General features: G+C 37.2%; 2 protein-coding genes across 2 annotated transcripts in view; both read left to right on the forward strand.

Moving 5' to 3' along the window:
- Positions 1–6,986: 6,986 nt before the first annotated feature.
- Positions 6,987–9,248, forward strand: LOC107688780 (motor neuron and pancreas homeobox protein 1-like). The gene is made up of 3 exons (XM_016486548.1): positions 6,987–7,410; positions 8,180–8,340; positions 8,901–9,248. The coding sequence occupies exons 1-3, from the start codon at positions 6,987–6,989 to the stop codon at positions 9,246–9,248; spliced, it is 933 nt and encodes a 310-aa protein (XP_016342034.1).
- A 1,454-nt stretch (positions 9,249–10,702) lies between these two features.
- LOC107688747 (coiled-coil domain-containing protein 108-like) overlaps positions 10,703–21,237 on the forward strand; it is a 19,818-nt gene continuing 9,283 nt past the window's right edge. Inside the window, exons 1-22 of the mRNA XM_016486500.1 lie at positions 10,703–10,748; positions 11,286–11,365; positions 11,881–12,050; positions 12,639–12,741; positions 12,937–13,103; positions 13,191–13,390; positions 14,334–14,458; positions 14,547–14,769; positions 14,862–15,130; positions 15,243–15,440; positions 15,631–16,020; positions 16,374–16,511; positions 16,608–16,847; positions 17,623–17,847; positions 17,927–18,073; positions 18,243–18,408; positions 19,395–19,523; positions 19,789–20,002; positions 20,115–20,243; positions 20,333–20,509; positions 20,596–20,662; positions 20,754–20,864. Coding sequence (XP_016341986.1) covers positions 11,291–11,365; positions 11,881–12,050; positions 12,639–12,741; positions 12,937–13,103; positions 13,191–13,390; positions 14,334–14,458; positions 14,547–14,769; positions 14,862–15,130; positions 15,243–15,440; positions 15,631–16,020; positions 16,374–16,511; positions 16,608–16,847; positions 17,623–17,847; positions 17,927–18,073; positions 18,243–18,408; positions 19,395–19,523; positions 19,789–20,002; positions 20,115–20,243; positions 20,333–20,509; positions 20,596–20,662; positions 20,754–20,864 — 3,663 coding nt within the window. The 5' untranslated portion in view covers positions 10,703–10,748; positions 11,286–11,290. The remainder of the gene's footprint in view (positions 10,749–11,285; positions 11,366–11,880; positions 12,051–12,638; positions 12,742–12,936; positions 13,104–13,190; positions 13,391–14,333; positions 14,459–14,546; positions 14,770–14,861; positions 15,131–15,242; positions 15,441–15,630; positions 16,021–16,373; positions 16,512–16,607; positions 16,848–17,622; positions 17,848–17,926; positions 18,074–18,242; positions 18,409–19,394; positions 19,524–19,788; positions 20,003–20,114; positions 20,244–20,332; positions 20,510–20,595; positions 20,663–20,753; positions 20,865–21,237) is intronic.

Raw genomic sequence — 21,237 nt, forward strand, 5'->3', positions numbered from 1 at the left:
TACCAACCCGATCTCGAATGTAACTATTTTACAAGGTGCCAATTTTGTATAAATGTATACAATTGGAGTTGTACAAAAATGTACAGTAAGCTTGATGAAGGTCTACACCTAACAATCATGGAGAGTAAGCTAGGGTGACCATTCGTTCTTTTTCTAAATTTCTAAATTGCCTAAAATGTCTGGATTTTGGCTTTGATTTCCTATTGATGTGCTCTCTACAGTCCTCAAAATGTATATGTATGTGTATTTGGATTACTTTGACCATTCTCTTTAGATCCCACTTTCCTGCACACTACGATTTGGTCGATTGTGTGCAATGCCTGCATGCTATTGGTCGAACTACTCTTTCATTACCTTCAGCAAGAATGAAAACAATAGGAAAGCCTAATTCCTGTACTTAGGTCAGCTTATTGTCTGCAAAATCATTTTAGTGTAGTGATGATTGTTGATGATCAAACTTTTTACGAAACTTAAAATTGACATTGTCCACATTGAAAAAAGCAGAACAAGGTTAAAATCTCCCTCTATATAAATTATAATATATTATATACATTTTTAACTTTTACTTTTTTTAACTTCCCGTTAAATTTTTAATGGGGAAAAAATATTTTCACTAGTGTTCACAACACCCAAGTTCAGTAATGGGCAAGATACTAAATTATTCACAAGCCAGATTTGTTTCTGGATGAGAATATGCTTTCTTGGACCCTTTTTGTGCCCCCTGACTTGATCCCCCATAGATCATCACCCATTTAAATACACCTAGCACCCTATGCAGTCACTCTGCAAATTGGCATAGATTTGCAAAGCAAATATTAAATTTTAACGACAACCTTCCAGACAAATACAGAGATTTAATGTGCGCATGTCATTATCTAAGAGGATATTTTAATGAATTCCTGATGGAAAACAGATGCTGTAATTTATGAATGACAGGTTTATGATATAAAAGCACAGACATAATCAGTACACAAAGGGATCGCAGGCAGTACGCAGATGGTATTTGTTTCAGGGTTATTTTATACAACAAAACGGCTATTGGTGTGTAGACTATATACATCTTGATTGGAATCAAAAGGTAAAAGGTATCGGTTTTTGTAGTGTTGCTTTATACTATTCTGCCTTAAGATATGTAAATCTCATTGTAGTTTTTTTTTACATAACATGTGAGGTAAGGTATGGGTGCACGCTTCAGAAAGGTGAGGTGGGCTTAAATCCTGGTTTTGAATTATAGCTGTGTGGACTGAGGACTGTCTGATTAAAAAACATATAGTCTATTGGTGGGTGGGGCTGCTTATCCTACAGCAGGATTAGGTTCAACCATTTGGACAAGCAGGGCTAATTGAACTGTCATATTTAATTTGCTCACCTCTGACAGCCGCACACACATACATCCCTGGATGAATCTGAGAGCTGACTAGGATGGTCCTGGAAGATAAACACAGAGGCTGATTAGATGTAGTAGTAGTTATCCATCACGCCTGTCCAGTTATATATCTCCAGACTGACCAAACACACACATACCTGTACACAAAGGGCGCAGCAATTCAGCCCTGCCTTCTGTGCATGTTGTTTGATTTTTGCTTTGCTAATTAAATTCCACCCTGACAAATAAAAATACGGCTATACTTTGGAAGTTATTACATTGTGGTTCAGAAATCTGGAATGATATCCCATAAATTATTGTGGCCCAGGAGAAAGGAATGTTCTGATTAAACTTTTTAAATATTTGTCTAGGGCACATCACCTTATACTCTGCAGAGATGAGTATTTATTTATTTATTTATTTATTTATTTATTCATTCATTCATTCATTGAAATGTATAATCTCATTGGTATTGCACTTTATTTATTTATTTATTATTTTTTACAAAATGTATAATCGCATTGGTATTGGTATCTTTTTTTCTTTACATCTCTCAAAAATGAAATTGAGCTTTATTAAGTTATGAAATATAAAACTTCATAATTATTGCACATTTTAATTAAATGTATAATGTCATAATATTTGCACTTTATTCATTTATGTATTTATTTAATTACTTATTTTTATGAAATGTATAATTTCATAACTGGTATTGCACTTTATTTACTTGTTTATTTTATTATACATAACATACACAATCTCATTGCTGATATTGCATTTATTTATTCATTCATTCATTTAGTTTTAGTTTTATAATCTCATAACTGGTATTGCACTTTTAGTTTTTTTTTTTAATGTATAATCTCATATAATTGCATTTATTTATTCATTCATTCATCTATTTTATTTTTTTTATTAAATGTATAATCCCATAATTGGTATTTCACTTTATTTAGTTATTTTTTATTAAATGCATAATCTCATAATTTCATTTATTTATTTATTCATTCATTCATTTAGTTTTTTATTAAATGTATAATCTCATAATTGGTATTTCACTTTATTTACAGTAGTTATTTTTATTAAATGCATAATCTCATACAATTGCATTTAGCTATTCATTCAGTTTTTTTATTTAAATATATAATCTATTTTTTGTGTCTTTCTATGTGCATATGTCTCAGCAGGAGAACCACCCATGATGCGCCACCAGCTCCTGATGTTGCCACCATTTTTTCCGGAGCAACAGATGTTTGTAGCAGCTCCGCCGGACTAATTATCCATCCCGGTCATCCTCTTTGTGTAGTACGTGCACGTGTATGTGTTCAACTTTCTGTTATGCTTAAACGCAACGGTAGGATTTAGCAGTAATTATCCCGAAACACACCCCTCTTGCCTCTGCCATTGTCTTGATGTCTGGGCAACATAGCCGTCATTAATCAAACGATTCAACACAGGCCTGAACTGGTTAACCTGCACCTCCCAGCCCTGGTTACTGAGGAAGTTTTCAATTCCCTCTGGTCAATCACAAGGACACAAGAGTGCAACAATGGGTTGGTTATGAACTATTCAGTGGATTCCAGCAATGCTTGTTAAGTTTTGGTAGGTCTGAACAAAGAGTTAAATTTGCTGAGTAGGAAGGCTGAAATTGGACATTAGACAGCACAGAGTTATTTCCTTAGCTTTAATACTGAAACCTATACACAAGCACAGCACATTGCTATTTTTTTTTTTTTACCTCTGACCTAGAGCAAGAGGTCAGACAGTTACGAAAGGGGCAGCCCATGTCACCATGTTGCATTTGTGTATGAATAGCTGTCCATTCAATGGCTCTTTTACAGTCTCTTGAATACAAGTGTTGGCTCCCTTCTGGACAGTCAGAATGCAGAGAGCATGCACTTTTGGCAGGCTTGTTAGGCATCTGTGGTCTCCTTTTTTAGAAAGAGGGCATTTATTTGTAGATTTATGGTACCATTTCACTTCTCTTATTTTACTGAAAATCACACATTTTAAACAAAAAATATCTGTAACAAAAAAAATAAGTTGTTCAGTCATCACATTTGTAAAGGCACATCTAGCAGCACTAACCACTTGAGGTCTTTTTGCCATGTATGCACAACATTGCACAGATTCTGGCCCATTCTTCCAGTCAGTCAGTCAGTCAGTCAATTTTCAAATAGTTTAATTTTGTAAATAAGTTTCAGAAACGTGCTCATATGCTTTTTTCAAAACTCCAGATGAGTTTTCACATGGTTCTTTTGAGTAATGGCTTCTTTTGTGTCACTCTTTTATTCAGGCCAGGAGTGAAATTGTTGTTTAATTCCTCTTCTACCATTAAATATGTCATGAAGTCCTCTTCAATGCTCTTAAGAAGCTAATCAGTGAAATTAATTACAATCTGAACGTTAATTCTGAACGTGACATATATAGGCTAGGCTACGACAAGGATGTCAGATAGGCTGATAGATCTGTTTCTGTTTTTCAATTCAACATTTTCGGTCCTATTCTATTCTATTCATTAAATCGAAATATTTTGTTAGGATTGTTTACTAGCCTATATTTGAAAAATATGTATAATTGTAGGTAGTTTTAATTAATATCAGGACTGGTATTAACGATATTCAAATAACTTGAACCAAACTTGGCTATATAAAAAGTTCAAACAATTATTTCCACCAATTCGAATTGAGCTAATATTGAGGAAAATCAAGTTTAATAGTTAAATAGATGGAATCAAAATATTGTCAAAACGTAGTAAAGTCCCTCAGTGAAATAAGAAAAATTAATAATAGCTAAACATAGATCACCAGTGGAAATTATATCGACAACGTGCATGAATTTGTAAAGTATTTTTGAGATATTTTAAAGACGTTTAAATGTGCCCAGTTTTTATGCAAATGTCTTTGCACAGAGAGTTGAACATTTTCAGGCACTTAATTCACTCAATTTAGTCACTAAATTTCACTAAATGTAGGCACCTAATTTAGTTATTAATATTATTTTTGTAACATGCTTTTGTAACAAATTTGTGTTAAATTGAATACAAACTGTTCGAAATTGATCTTTTTAAATGCAGTTTCATTTTCATAGCTGTCCTTCCCAACCTGACAAAATGGTGCTAATTTCCTTTTTTAATATAATGTTGCAATAAAATAATTAGCTTTATTCATTATTTTATTAAATGTCACAAATTATATTTTATAATATTTAGACTTTATAATAGTGCTTCAAAAATATATATATTTTTGCCCTTGTATTGATTGGAGAGAGGAAACAATGAGGAGGATATGATTATGCCATTCTGAATTTTAGGAAAGGGAAATTCCCAATAATTTTACCCATTAATTTGCAGAATTGTATTACTGTTAGCCTATTGTAAACTTTTTTTAATTAATGTTCATGTACTTGTTTCTAAAATATGAAGTACACCAAAAATGTAATAATGTTAAAATTCTCATATAAGTAATTTATATTACTTTGTAAGATAGGATGATGACATTAAAAGTAAACCACTGACAGTAATAATTTATTGCGTTATATTAAAAGCATTCACACAGCTGCAACCTTTTTTCCTCAAATAGCACCGAGCTGTTGGAGGGTAACCTATAACATTGAATTTGTATCACTTGGTCGCTCCTGTTTAGTGTTGGTCATTTTACAAAAAAAAAAAAAAGAAAGCTGGTTACCTCTAAATATATGCAACAGACTTCCTTCCCGAGAAATTAAAGAAAAGCAAATCTGCTTATTATCTGTTCCGCTGCACAAACGCGCACCGTTAATGATTGACAGTTAGAAGCCTAATAATTGACCTTTATCTTCCTAATGAACTGAGATTAACTATAACCTCAAGGTCTTGTCTGGGAACACACTGACAGTGCTGAGTGCATTACCTGACTTCCCATGAGAAAAACTACCCAGAAAAAGACCGCAAATAACCATTTAAAACAGCGAGTCTCATGAGTCATTAGGCTACTGTATGTTTCTCGCGTTTGAATCTTTACTCGACCGTTGACACAGTAATGATTTTAGGGGGTTTTCGCATGTGTACTGCGCTATTTTCAGTGTTGGCACGCTAACGTCCATGTAAAATAAACCGTTTCGACAGCAGCTACTGGAAATAACCGGCAGATAGCCTAATGACGGAACGGCAGCATGTTGCGTTTATCTTGCTTGTTGATTCATTTGTTCATTATATGTTTGCACCTGATAAGAAATGGGGGTGAGTGGGTGGTCGTGCAAGCACGCCGCATTGCTAGTGTGAGAAAAGCGAGGCGGCATCGCACCTGCGAGCGCGCCAGGTGGAAGAGGTCAACCTGTCCGTCATTGTCCCTTTCTTTGTCAAGGTTAGCGCCATTAGCAGTGCATTTGAACCCAAGTATTCATTCCGCAATCAGGAGAAACCTGTCAAATAATTTCGAGAGGAGTGAAATTGTTGTTTAATTCCTTTTCTACCATTAAATATGTCATGAAGTCCTCTTCAGTGCTCTTAAGAAGCTAATCAGTGAAATTAATTACAATCTGAACGTTAATTCTGAACGTGACATATATAGGCTAGGCTACGACAAGGATGTCAGATAGGCTGATAGATCTGTTTCTGTTTTTCAATTCAACATTTTCGGTCCTATTCTATTCTATTCATTAAATCGAAATATTTTGTTAGGATTGTTTACTAGCCTATATTTGAAAAATATGTATAATTGTAGGTAGTTTTAATTAATATCAGGACTGGTATTAACGATATTCAAATAACTTGAACCAAACTTGGCTATATAAAAAGTTCAAACAATTATTTCCACCAATTCGAATTGAGCTAATATTGAGGAAAATCAAGTTTAATAGTTAAATAGATGGAATCAAAATATTGTCAAAACGTAGTAAAGTCCCTCAGTGAAATAAGAAAAATTAATAATAGCTAAACATAGATCACCAGTGGAAATTATATCGACAACGTGCATGAATTTGTAAAGTATTTTTGAGATATTTTAAAGACGTTTAAATGTGCCCAGTTTGTATAAGCCTATTTTTTTTTTCTATAGGCTGCACATTGTCTAATCGTTTTATTATTTTATCAATATTGTCAATTACATTTGCAAACTTTTCGGTGGATCAAATTTACTTTGAAAGGATCAGTTGTGGTGAAAACAAAAATGTTTGTGTGGCCAATTTATAATTTCAATAAGTCTTAAGAGATGTGAAATGTATGGCTTGAAGTTAAAATAAATGCGTGTGTAATTAGGCCTAATTAATTAGAAAGCATTGGAAGTTTCTCAACTCTAAAAGGGCATCGAAATGAACCAATCAGAGAGTGTTTAGGAGGAGCGTGCTGGAGCGCGAGACAGTCAAAAGCTGATGTCTGCACGCGCTCCGGGCATAACGTTGCGTCACGGGTATATAGATGAAGACACGCAGTTATAGAATAACAAAATATCTACAACTGTCTTAAAGAATTAGACAATATTACACACGGTCAGGCAAATAGTTTGGTAGCCTATAAGTACAAGTTAATTATAATTTTAGACTAGTGTAAGAGAGGGGAAAAGAAAAACACGCTTAAACTTATACTCTTTCATAATATATTTAGCTCGTAACATAGGCTACTTGAGACCTAAAGTTTTTCTCAATGGATAAGTCGAGGAACTTTCGAATAGACGCTCTGTTGTCAGAGAGCTCTCAGCGGATGGTTCGCGAGGATTCGCCGGGACTGTGCACCGACGGCACCGACATCGAGCCTGCGACCTGCAAACGGACAGAAAACTCCCCTCCTCGCGCTTTTCAGCTCCAGACAGGGGTCATACCCAAACCAGGCATGCTGAACATTTCTCACCCAGGATTAACGTCACTTTCCCAAGGGTCTATGCCAGGAATGTATCCCTCACCTATGTACTCCATCACGGCACTTGGAGCGCAGCATCCCACATTCGCGTATTCAGGTTTCGCGCATCCGTACCCTGAGCATCTAAAAGTGGCGGCCGTGGCCGGTTCATTTCCGTTAGAGCACTGGCTCCGGGCTGGACTCATAATGCCTCGTCTCGCAGACTACAGCGGTATGTGTCCCTTCTGCAGAAATATTAATCTATGCATTTTAATATGTGTTTCTATTTATATGTGTATACTTTAAAGCAAACAAAGTCTAAATGATGCTACAAGTGTGTAATCTTGACGCAGAAATCTGGAAAACAGGCCTACATTTTATTTACACATTTTTACCTCAAGCATATGAAGCTGCAGCAATGATTATTATTATTTAATAAAGTTGCAAATATGCAAAACATGTCAAACTTAATCTATCCTAAAATAGGGAAAATTATGGCAAAAAATCATTGCATAAATATGTATAATATTCACGTATCTTTCTGCAAAAACACTATAAAGTGAACTCATGCTATAAATATTATCTAGCATAATTGAAGCAGTATTTATTGCTAACGGAACTATAATGTAAGGTTTTTTATTTTCAGTCTTTTCATAGCATCATAAATGACAACTCCATTAAAACTGCCTTCATCCACATGAAAACTATAAAGAAACACTTAAAACGGTCTGAGCTTCATCAATAAAGTTATCTGGTAGCATTTATTGAATTTTCATTAAGTTAATGGTGCTCTCTGGTGTTTTATTGTCCCGCTAAAGCAATATCTCCCGGCCCTGTCATCAACAATAAACTGAAGTAAAGCTGTTATCATTATCTATTAGGGGGGAGGAACAAGAGGTGAATATGTTCTTGTTTGCTGCGTCTGCTTGGTGTCTTCACCGTATGTCTTTGTTTTCTGGCACGAGTCTTACACCTCCTTTATCAACTAACTTTCTTCTCAGGGGCACCTCAGTCTGGTTTAATCGGAAAGTGCCGGAGACCACGCACAGCCTTCACCAGCCAGCAACTGTTAGAGCTGGAAAATCAGTTCAAACTCAACAAGTACCTATCACGACCCAAACGCTATGAAGTGGCCACTTCTCTCATGCTGACTGAGACACAGGTGAGGAGAAAGCAACACATGACAATTTTTGCAGCAATGCTGTAGAATGTCCATTTTTGGTTCCCCAAAGAACCTTTCAGTCGACAGTTCTTAAAAGAACCAGTTTTACTCAGTGTGAAGAACATTCTGAAGAACCTATAAGAACTTTTTGTGCAATGAAAATATTCCATGAATGTTAAAGGTTCATCATGGAACCTTAGAGGCCAATGAAGAACCTTTATTTTTAAGAGTATTGGATATTTTGACAAGTTGGTGGATGTATGAATTTGTACATATGATCTGCTTACATCCCAGTGATGGTTAAGTTTGGGGTGGACCTTAATGCTTACTTTTTTTCTAATCGCATCGTACAAATTTATCGCCACCTCGAAGTTAAGTTTTCTCATGAAATCGGGTTGGGAGAAAGAAGAGATGATGGAGAAAGACATACTGAGAACAAAGGGGCAGCAAAATTATTTTCATCATCAATTCAATAATAAGCTCATGAATATTTCCAAATGCTAATACCAATGGATCAAACTTTACGTGACTGATTGTGATGATTGTTATGTATTTACCAGGTGAAGATTTGGTTCCAGAACCGACGAATGAAGTGGAAGCGCAGCCGTAAAGCTAAAGAGCAGGCTGTGCAGCTGGAAACAGACGGCTGTAAGTCAGGCAAGAGAGCAACCAAGCCCAAAGACCTCACTCGCTGCAGTGCACGTGATGACGATGAGGATCTGGATGCCGAGGAGGAAGATGAAGAAGAAGAAGAGTTCAGAAAATCGATTAACGCAGGTGTGGGTCTGCCTCACCCCTCGGACTTCCTGCAGCACAGCTCCGCGCTGAGCTACAGCTCTCATGGCTCTTACTCTGATGACGACCTGGAAGAGATCGGAGGAGACCGAAAGATCAGACTCGGGTTATGAAGAACTAATGGCAGCTGCAGTCTGCATGTCCATGAACTGGACAGGTTTAAAGACTGAAAGCTGTTTATGTCAAAATTATCGCTTAGACCCGATGAGTTCATTGTCCATGACGTTTATAGACAAAAAAAGTCTTAATTCATGAAAATGGTCTTCCAGTTTATTTGCACTTAATATTTTTCTTGAAGGCTGCTTGTAAACTGCAAATGTATACTATTTCAAACTAACATTTTTCTTATGCGATCAAAATCTTTACTTTATATGCTAACATGGACATTTTGGTTGAAAAAAAGCTGTTGAACCAAATGAGGAAGCCTTGCATTGAACGTCATAGGCTGACACTTGTGCTTATTGGTCTCTTGAACACATTTAATTTAATAGTTGATGCTGAAGAACAGATAATTGTCCAGAGGTCATCAATGTCAGCTTTCTTCCAGTAACCATTGACTGGAACACTGAGGAACTGGTAAATCCTCTGCAAATATTGAACAAGGGCAAACTGTGAACGGTGCATTAGTTAGTCCATTAGTTTATGTCATGTTGTTGATGTTGGTGTCTTTAATGTTATTTAACTGTTATAGATTATATCTAATTTATTCATCTGGTATCAGGACTCAGTTTGAAGTATGTGTGACCTTCAAAGATTTCTGGTAAAATATGTACTTGGAGACAAAAGAGAAATAAACAAAATCGAAGTTGAGTTTCAGCCTTTCTCTCACTTGAACCCTTTAAAATGTAGAAATGCTGTTTTTATGTGTCCAGCTCGTGAGTGAAAGGTTTAAAACTGTAAATGAATATCACCCCCATCCTACATATTCATCGTCCCACTCGCCTCTCCTTTTTAACCTCTAGCTGACACAGATGGTGATTAAAGCGCAGACGAATCTACAGTGCATTATAAACAACGTAGGCCCTGATATTTATGGCCAAAGCCTCTCAAATATGAATTACTCAGGGGGGTTTACTGATAGGCAAATAATTAAGTTAATGAAGGAAAAGGAAAATAATCTACTCCTTATGCTGATGTCACCGGGCCATTTAATTTGAAAAGATGAATTACCTCAATGACCAAAAGAGCATTTTTACAGGGGTGTGGTGTAAGGCCAACAATTAAATATTAAAGCAGAGAAGGTGCAGTGTTCTCAGCCAAGCTAGAATAGGACATATTTATATGTTGATTAAATGCGTTGCAGTGGGGGGAATAAACACCCTGCCAAAACAAAGCAAACTCGAGCACTCAAGAAGGCAAACTGTGAACATTTATCACGCATTTGGAAAATTACACCTGCATCTTGATCTCACCTGTCTGCTAAAGGTATTGTTGAAGAAGTCCTTAAGCAAAAAACTGTCCCTCGGCTGTTTCCGTCGGCGTTGTCATGGAGCTCGAATACACAACTGAACTGTGAGGAAAACTTTCAGCATGGCGAAACAAATAAACTGACACATTTCTATTCGGTTTTCTTGTTTGTTTGTGATATTACTGCATGAGATAAAGATACAGTGGTAAGTTATAATTTTCAGTAGGATACATAACATAAATACAACGCAAATTTTGCTCGTTTCGGTAACGTTAGGTGTAAGCGCGTAACGTTACCTGTAATACTTGATATAAGCTGTTGTAATGTTTAGCAAACGGATTTATGATTGATTTTAACAGAATTACAGCTTCTTTTAACGCCATATCAACTTTTTTAAAACACAAGTAGTCAGTAATTTTAGACATAAAACAGAAAATACCTTTGCATAGTCTCCAGAAAACCTGCTTATACAATAAATTGAGAGAAGAACAAATAAATGTAAATGTACCACTTTAGCATGCAGCTGTATAAAGTAATACAGATATTGCCTAATGCCGTATATGTTCATATTATCGGTCAGATGAAATTTAGGTTAATTTCTGATATAGGCCCAGATCATTCAAGCACTAACGTTACATACACATCTGTTTTATATAATTTGATATAAAAGCTATATGAAATATTTGAAGCCCACAAAGGCAGCAATATTTGAACTCCTGTGGTTTGGGTGTTTGTTTTTCAGGTGCAATGTTGACTGATCATCCAGTGAATCCTCTGAGCTCAGGCATTCCCTTTGGAGTCACACACAACCCACATAGAAAGGTAAGGTGTTTTTTAGGTGTTTATTATCTATATTTGTATGGGAGATCTGGGATAGTTGTCATTTTTTGAATTTTGGCAAATATTTCCCAGTGTGGGTTTTTGTAAAAAAAAAAAAAAAAACTTTTTGAAAAGATGTCACACATCAAGTTAAATATGGAACCTCAATTTTAAGCAAAATTTAGACAATAAAACACAAAATATATATAACATATATAAACATATAATAATTGTGCCAGCCTCCTCATTTGATAGCTAGCCCTAATTTCTTATTCATTCTATCCTCTGTTATTTTTTGTTGTTCATGATTCTTGCCTACTTAATCATGTTTCTTTATTCTGCTATTGATTGCAGCTAGTTTCTAATAGTTTTTATATTTTAATAGGGTTTAATAAAAAGTTAACTGATTTTGCATTGACTTTTTGCCTTAAGTCTGCTAAAATGCTTTGCTGAAATACACTGCCATCTGCTGGTGTGAAGGCCAATAAACATTATGATTTACTTTCCTTTATTTTCAGAGGGTCTCACGCCTCAGGTCAAGGAGTCCTCTGAAGAGAACTCAAAACTGCTTTTTTGGGGTGGAGACCTGGGCTGAGCTGGTCTGGGAGGGCTGGGAGCCAGGACGAGAGTATACCAAATCATTGTTCCTTAGAAGCATTCATGGAAAACTCCAGAAACTCACCTTCAGGTCAGTCCACTTAAAACAATATCTCATTAAGACCAAAAGTTACTTTTTTTCAGAATTCGAAGCTTAGTTTGTGGTCCGTAAGATTTTTTAGTGGGTTCAAAGTCTCTTAAGTTGACCAAGGTAAAAGCAATAAAAGCAGTAATATTGTGAAATACTATTCAAGTTTAAAATAACTGTTTTCTATTTGAGCATATTTTAAAATGTAATTTATTTATTTTCACCGGCCATTACTTCAGTCTTCAGTGTCACGTGATCGTTCAGAAATCATTCTAATATGCTGATTTGGTGCTTGAAAAACATTGTTATTATTATCAAAGTGTTGAAATGGTTTTGCTGCTTAATATTTTTGTGGAAACTGTGATACATGTTTTTAATGTTTTTTTTTTTGATGAATAGAAAGATAAAAACAGCATTTATTTGAAATATACTGTAAATCTTTAGTAACATCACAAATGTCTTTATAGTCACTTTTAATCAATTTAATGCTTCCCTGCTTAATCACAGTATTCTTTTTTTTATCTTTCTGACCCAAAACTTTCAAACAGTAGTGTTAAAACTGATATATTTGTTGTATTTTGTCCATTTCAGACCTCCTGCTTCCAAGTTCTTCAGCACACCATTTCCTCAGACCATTCTTCTGAGCCCAGGAACTTCTTACTCACTCCCAGTTACTTTTCAGCCTCTTGAGAATGTAAAGTTTAAATTACCTTTGTTTCTCATCTAATATATTATCTTAAACTTGTTATATAATTGAAGCATTCAATAATCCTATGATTATGATGTATTATGATGAATTTTATAATGAACATTTACAGCAAGTAATGAGAGATATTAAATGCATGACTAGATTTGCATATATTCTTTTTTCTTGCCCTTCTCTTTCCAGTGTGAGTATGCGGACACTATAGAGTTCCAGGGTAAGGAAGGCACATTCCACGTGTCTCTGCGAGCTGTGATTCCTCATCATGCCCTGGAGGTACCAGACACAGTGATGCTGCTACCCTGTGCTGCCCAGCACAGCTCCCAAACCAGCTTCCTCTTTCGTAATTCCAGGTAAAGCATGGCTAAAAATAAAGTTATGGAGAAACTGCAAAGAAAGTGCTGAATTTTGAAACCTGTGAATGCACGTTTTTTCTCCAGTAAGCTGCAGACAGGATTCAGGTGGTTTGTGGATCCTCCGTTCCAGCTGTCCCCTGAGACTGGACAGTTAAAGCCTGGAGAAGAATGCAGGGTTACAGTAGAGTTTAAACCCCAGCAGGCTCTAGTGCATCAGGCTGAGGCCTGCTGTGCTTTTGGAGATGATGGGGAAAGCAGCTGTACTGTGCTTCTGCGTGGGCTGTGTGAGTACACCGAGCTTTTCAAAGAATTTCAGAAAGCACATTTGTGACCCTGGACCACAAAACCAGTCATAATGGTCCATTAAAAAAAGCTGAGTGAATAAGCTTTCCATTGATGTATGGTTTGTTAGGATAGGACAATATTTGGCCGAGATACAACTATTTGAAAATTTGTAATCTGAGGTTGCAAAAAATCTAAATATTGAGTAAATTGCCTTTAAAGTTGTCCAAATTAAGTTCTTAGCAATGCATATTACTAATCCAAAAATAAGGTTTGATATATTTACGGTTGGAAATTTACAAAATATCTTCATGGAACATGATCTTTACTTAATATCCTAATGATTTTTGGCATAAAAGAAAAATCGATAATTTTGACCCATACAATGTATTGTTGGCTATTGCTACAAATATACCCCAGCGACTTAAGACTGGTGTTGTGGTCCAGGGTCACATTTAGTATATTCTGGTCTTTTATAACATTTTAATGTAATAAAATCATTCATTTTATTACATAGAGAAATAAATATATAACAATTCTGTATAAACCTTTAAAGACAGATGTACCATGAGCTCCGAATTTGTTAATCTATGGTACAGTATATGCTTTTGAAGCCAACAATTTTTAATTTATTAAAACAATAAAAAATATAAATCTATAAAACTAAATATAAATATAAAACATTACAAATATTTAGTACAACATATAGTTTTTTGTGTATGCATATATTATATTTGTTGTTTATATTTATATATTTATTTATATAGCTTACATATAAATATATATCATAGTTCATTGACATATGATATATATCAAAGTTCATTTTTCCTGATTTTCAAATACTTTTTCTCAAATCATAGTTTTCAATGCTGTGATTTATATCAGACATTGGTTTGGTTCATGGCTTAGAAATGACTCACATCACATTTAAATACCTTTCCACAGCCAAGTACCCTCATCTCCAGATCAGCTCCATGGGACAGGAGGAAGGCTGCAAGGTGCTTGAGTTTGGCAGTGTGGCAGTAGGAGACTCTCTTGAAAGGCACTTTGAGATCTACAACCTCTCCACTGTATGTTTCCCTCCACCCTGCTTTTTTTCTCATCGAATATTTAGACATCAGATATTTCGCTGTCAAATTTACTTTCTTTCTCTCTTAGGTTAGCACAACATTCAGTCTGTCCTGGTTGAGACGTCCCGCTCTCATGGAGTCTGTGTTCTGCTGTGAGGTGCATGAGGGGAAGATCGCTCCAAATTCAGTGTTGAAAGTCCCCGTCTGCTTCTCCCCACTCACAGTGGACAGCATAAGTGTCGACTACCTCTCTCTTACCTGTCCTGGGGCTGTAAGCAAAGACCTGCTCAAAGTGTCAGGCACCTGCATAGGTACAATATATAACCCTACAGTAACAGCTTTCCAAACATTTGCTTATAAACATATCAAACCTGGTCTGACCGTCCTTATCTGTCCACTATAGGTCCAATAGTGTCTCTAAATACCTCTGTACTGGATTTTGGCTGTGTTGAGGAGGGCACAGAGGTCACACACAATGTACAGATCATCAACTCCTCTGCAGTATTGGCTCATTACCAGTTTGATGTGGACACTGGCAGCCATAGTGTGTTCAGCATTGATAAGCCTTGTGGCTCTCTGCCAGGCAGCAGCAAACTCACTCTGCGTGTGAAATTCCACCCATATCAACCTATAGCTTATCACAAGACAGTGACCTGTTTACTGCTGCACAGGGTAGTCTGTCTATCTGTATGTCTGTCTGTCTGTCTGTTGGCTTCTTGGAATATCTACTTTCTTATCTTGTTTTCATTTGATTGATAGTGCTGTTCTGCTTTTCTCATCAAAGGAGCCACTGTTTCTGGATCTGATTGGCACCTGTCACTCCGAGCAGTTGAAGCCAGCCGTTTTAACCCCCAGACACCTGAGTATCTACAGAATGAATCTGCTACGAGGGCTCACCTGTTATCCTCCTGACATACTGAGTTCCTTGCTGGACGAACACAAATTAAAACTGGATGATTGCGGAGCATTGCTAATCCAGGAGGTGTGTATTTGTCCATCTGCACTGTGATGTAACATACAATGTTCTAAGAGTTAAGTCAAACATCCTAACCTCATATTCTTATATCTAATTCACAAAACAATCAGGTACAACACAGCTAACATCAACAACAACAAAAGATAAACAAAGCATGGATGTGACATCACATAACACTGCATCTAACTTTCTTTAGATTCCAGCAGAGGACACTGACAAATCCACACTTCTCTTCAATCCACGCAGTCCTCTGGAGGAGTATTTCCACGTTAATTCAGCACCTGAAGCGGAAACAGAACTTGACAACACCTCAAACCCCTCCAGATTCCCCACCCCCCATGTTACAATTCAGCCCTCTGAGCTCCTTTTTTATGACGGCCCAGCATCTAAGTCAGTCTCCATCACCAACCACACCAAAGGCAAGATCTGTCTGATTTGGACTCATGGAGCCGAATCCCCTTACTCTATCTCTCCTCTCTCCTGTGAGCTGGGCCCTCTAAAAAGCACAGCCTTCAGAGTGACATACAGTCCCAACCAGCAGAACGTCTTCCATGTAGCACAACTTGAGTGTTTGACTTTTTATAAGGTAATGTGAGACTAAAGTCTAGAATATACTACATAACATGTTTGATATCCTCTGTCTGTGAAGCAAATAATTGGAGTTTGTGCCCATCATACACTGTGTGATTTTCTGTGAAATCTGTCCAATCAAATCTGCAGACTGGCTCTGATTTTCGGTAACTAGCATCAACTCCAGACTGTAATTCAGGGCAAACGTCATATAGTGTATTCCAGCCTTGAAGTAAATTGATTTGCTGACCTCCAGCAGTCACAGTCAGTCAGTCTGTAAATGGGACATAAAGTGAAGATGAGTTCTGAGCATGAACGTTTAATGTGACAATCAACCTATTACTTGAATTTGGTTTTTGTCATCCCCAGGTTCTGAGGGATCATAGAAATGTGGAGGATCGGACTTTGTGCCCACCCTGGTGCCTTACAGTCAGGGTGAGCGGTCACTCGTTTCAGCCTGGAAAAGAGCACTTCATCCCCAACTTCTCTCTTCAACACCCTAAAGTAGTGAGTCTGACATCTTTCATCATAATATGTAATCATTGGAAAAATACTGTATGTAAGTATACTTATAAGGTTTTGACACAATCCATCTCCCATCAGGTATTCCCAGCACTGAGACAGGTTGCATACCGCAGTATTCTCCTGCAGAATACAGGGGACCTGCCCTTGATCTTCAGACTAGACCCAGAAGGATGTCCATCTGCATGCGTGCTGCCACCCAGTGGTCTGGTGCCATCAGGCAGCCACCAGATCCTCACATTCAGATGCACTCCATCACCGGATCACCCTGCCAGTATCCCTTTGACATTACATCTGAATGCCAGCCCCAAACACACACAGGTCAACACAATGTCGTACATGGCAGTAAGATTGTGATTTGCCACACTGAGTGATTGTAGGTCCTGATGATTGATGGAACGTCATGAGCAACAGAGAAACACGTCCAGTTGACTAGAATAGTCTAGATAGAATAATAAAAATTTTACATTTGTACAGAATCATTCTGTGATGTTTCAGCAGATCATTTGCCAAATGGAAGTTTCTAAATAGTAGTTTTAAAGGCATTGAATAACATGCCTAAAGAGGTGTATAGTAGCAAAATACAAATACTTTGTTACAATACTTAAGTACAGTTTGTGGAAATTCTTTTCTTTAGTATGAATATTTTTGTTGAATTATTTTGTTGAGTTATTGAGTTTATGACTGTATGGACACAGACACATTAGGCATCATTGTCAGATTTTATTTCATTAATTGGGAAATACATTTTTAAATATAAAAATGAATAATTCAATATTAAAACATAAAGTGATGTAACAAGAACAAACATGATCTAACAATGATCTAACAAAAGTATATTTATTCATTAACCAAGATTAACAAGAGACCCCAATGTTCTGCTGAAGGACTCTTTAGAAGAATTTATGAAGTTAAACTGTACTTTTGATACTAAAAGTAGTTTTAATGTCAATTGCTTTTACTCAAGTATTTTTCTGATGAGCTACTTAAACTGTACTTGAATCAATTTCCATAAAGTTATCTATACTTTTACTAAAGTGTGACACTGTCTGTCTGGAAATCTGATTAAAACTAGGAATTTCTGAATCTTTTGTAGGTACTGAATGTGGTCGCTGTAGCAGAGAAGCTTTCCATGAGTGTGGAGGGGGATGGCAGTCTGTTCTTTCAGCCCACAGCCATGGGCTCCTGCTCTGAGAGAACCCTGCGGGTGAAGAACCTGAGCAGAGTGCCAGTGGAGTTCAAGTGGAGGCTGTGTGGATCTGACCAAAGTGTTCTGACTGTTCTGCCGGACACAGACACGCTCCAGCCCAATGAATCGAAGGTAAGGCTGCAACGTGATTGTGGTATTTTGGAGAATTGCAGTTTCAGTCTTATTAATGAAAGTATTTTTTTGCTTTCAGGTACAGAAGTGGTCCTTTGCCCCTATAGAGGAGATGATGTACAGCATGAAGCCCAGTCTCACGTTCTGGCCTGTCCAAACGCTACAATGCAAGAAGTCCAGGCTTACCATTAAAGCTCTTGGATTGGCATCCAAAGGGTCTCTCCAGGTGTGTTACCTGAATGGAATAAAGAAATAATCTAATCATATGTACAGTGGAGTGCATATTATATACCTTGCGTTGGGATGGGTTGGTTGTGCACACTTTCCTGTCATTTCTATATAAAAAAAGTGACATTGTGTCATTACTAGTTGTAATTTTCTTTTTTTTTTCTTAGGCAGAGCATCCTGTTATAGATCTTGGTGAGGTTCTGGTGGGAAGCTGTAAGTCATTTGATGTCCCTCTACTGAATGACAGCCCCTGTGCTGTCAGCTACTCTCTGACCACAAAGCAGAATGTCACAGTTACAGGCCTCCCTGAAGATATGACTCAAGAACCTTTGGGTTGGAGACATTTTCAATTCACTATTCTTAGAAATGTTTTTACTGCCATTGCCAGGACTCTGTGTCTCACTTTAAATGCTTCACTGTCTATATTCAGGCATATGCAAATTATGTACACTGCCATTCAAAATGATGCTTTATTTAGCAAGGATGCATTACATTAATCAAAAGTGACACTTTAGACTTTTACCCCCGGTTTCACAGACAAGGCTTAAGCCTAGTCCCAGACTAAAGTGTTAGTCTGAGCTGTTTTAGCTGAAAGAAACTTGCACTGACTGATCTTAAAATATATCAGTGCCATTGTTTTGTCCCGGAGCAGTGGGCAGCCAATGGTGCGGCGCCCGGGGAGCATTTGGGGGTTCGGTGCCTTGCTCAAGGGTCTCACCTGACCTCAGTCTTGGTATTGAGGGTGAAGAGAGCGCTGGACATTCCCTCACCCCACCTACAATCCCTGCCGGACCTGAGACTCGAACCCGCGACCTTTGGGTTACAAGCCCGACCATTAGGCCACGACTGCCCTAAAATAATAAAAATGACAATAAAAATGTAATTATAAACAATAAAAATTACTTAATTGTCCTAATTGAACTATTACCTTGTCCTGGCTTAGTCTAAGCCCTGTCTGTGAAACCAGGCCTTAGAATGTTACAAAAAAATAGATTTTAAATAAATGCTGTTTTTTTTACTTTTTATTCATCAGAGATTCCTGAAAAAAAAAATCCAGAAAAATATTAAGCAGTACAACTGTTTTCAGCATTGATAATAAAAAGAAATGTTTGCTATCACAGAAATAAATTACAGTTTAAAACATATTCATATAGAAAACAGTTATTTTACATTTGAATTTTTCACAATATTACGGTTTTTACTTCTTACCGACCCCAAAAATTTGAACGGTAGTGTAGTTGTTTTATGTTATACCTATGATAGCTGTCAAGTCAGTCTTTATTATTGATTTGTTTTTTAATTAAGCTTTACTTTTTCAGTTCTGGAGATGGAGAATGTAAGTGGAACCATACCTGCTGACTGCAGGCTACCGATCCGCTGCACAGTGAAACCGGCACGCAGGGCCCATTACTGCTGGACCATCAGTTACCACATCCTCAATGCTTCTGGTAGCGTAAAAAGAAAACAGTGCTGTTTATGCTTTGAACTGTGATTCTAGTGTTTACATGGCATTAGACCATAGTGCAACACCTTACCTGCTGCAACGTTCCAGCACCATTAGCCACCACTAACCAGAATAAACCAACCTGCACCAGCATGGAAACACATGCTGGTATTTTCAATTGGGTTATTAAGACAATATCACGTTTTGCATATTTGAGAAAATTGCTAAGAGTAAATTTCACAATATAAAAAGCTTTTTCTGGCGACCAGGCTATGGGGGAGGAGAGCCGCAATCTGTTTGCCATGTACAGGCCGAGGGAGTGTACCCCACCCTGGAGGTGATGGATGCCCGTAGCTGTGGCAGTGTGGAGGGACTTGGTAAACTGCAGCTCTGGCGCCTCTTCAATCTGGATGCACTCAACACTTATCTACGCAGAGATCCCAGCCCATCTGAGCTCACCTTCAGGGTGCCCACTAGACACAGGCAATACTTTAAACAAACAGCTTTTTTTGTTTTGCTTCAATTAAAACACTAATAAATTCAGAGATTTCTTTCTACCCCAATTTCTTTTGATAACTATTAAAACCTTCTGCAGTTTTCAACGTTGCCCTTCCATCTTCACCTCAGCCATGTTGGATTTTAGCTTCAGTGCTGCTCCCCTAGGCTCAGACCCCTCCAGTATTCTGCTTTTGTTTAAGAACCCAGGAAGTATTCTTGTAGAGTGGTGAGCATTCATAACTTGATCTGCCTATATGTTATGGTAGCAAATAAAGTCACACAGTATAAAGAAAGGATCAAAATGGTCTCCCTCAGGTCATTCTTGCTTCCAGAGGACCAGCAGATTGAGCTGGAGTACTGGGCTGAGTCTGGAGATTTCAGTCCATCTGAGCTCCACCTGATGAAGATTCAGGACCACAGGCTCTTCTCCGTCTCCCCACGCTCTGGTAAACTCCTGCCCGGCCAACAGAGGACAGTACAATTTACATACAGGTCAGGAATGAGCACAACAGTGCTTTTACACTGAAGTGTTGTTTAGTGAGGCACAGAAAACTATAAGGCATATGCTTCTCTCCCAGACATGACTTTGTGGGGACAGATCGTCTTCCTGTCTTGTTGAAACTTTCACATGGAAGAGAAATACTGGTGAGGCAAATTATTCTTGTCATTGGAGCACATGCATCATTTTAAAAATGATTCATGCTGACAAATCGTGATTATTTTGTCTTTTTTCCAGATGAATTTTATAGGAGTAACTGTGGAAAGAGACAGACGCTACATTTACCTCTCCTCCAACCGGCACATCTTTTCCCCGGTGGCAATTGGAAGGTTCAGTCCCCCCAAACAGGTTTGTAGGCCTATTACCTGAACTGAGGTTTCCCCTGAAAGCTGTTTTTATAAGCTGTTTAGTTTATATAATAGACTTTTTATTTTTATTATAATATATATTAAATATAATATATATGCACGACTTCCCCCATATATATATTAGGGATGTCAATTTTCGATCATTTCCATGATCGATCGTCGTTTAAATTAACGATCAATTAATCGATTAATCGTTAACCTTAATGCTGCAAAATGCGTCTATGCAGCTGCAGCCCGGCATGACAAGATGTGCAGAAGTTACTAAAAAAAAAACAAAAAACGTTTCTCACCCGATTTAAAGGGGATTTAGTCTGAATAAAATGCTAGTAGCAGGATTGTAAAATGAATAGATG

Source organism: Sinocyclocheilus anshuiensis, unplaced genomic scaffold, assembly GCF_001515605.1.
Source record: "Sinocyclocheilus anshuiensis isolate Anshui unplaced genomic scaffold, SAMN03320099.WGS_v1.1 scaffold9, whole genome shotgun sequence".
Classification (NCBI taxonomy): Eukaryota; Metazoa; Chordata; class Actinopteri; order Cypriniformes; family Cyprinidae; genus Sinocyclocheilus; species Sinocyclocheilus anshuiensis.

Bases quoted from the DNA above. Each gene is read 5' to 3' on its own strand.
- LOC107688780 (XM_016486548.1), top strand. From the start codon at position 6,987: ATGGATAAGTCGAGGAACTTTCGAATAGACGCTCTGTTGTCAGAGAGC. The intron at 7,411-8,179 runs GTATGTGTCCCT...CTTTCTTCTCAG, and splicing joins TCGTCTCGCAGACTACAGCG to GGGCACCTCAGTCTGGTTTA. The intron at 8,341-8,900 runs GTGAGGAGAAAG...TGTATTTACCAG, and splicing joins TCATGCTGACTGAGACACAG to GTGAAGATTTGGTTCCAGAA.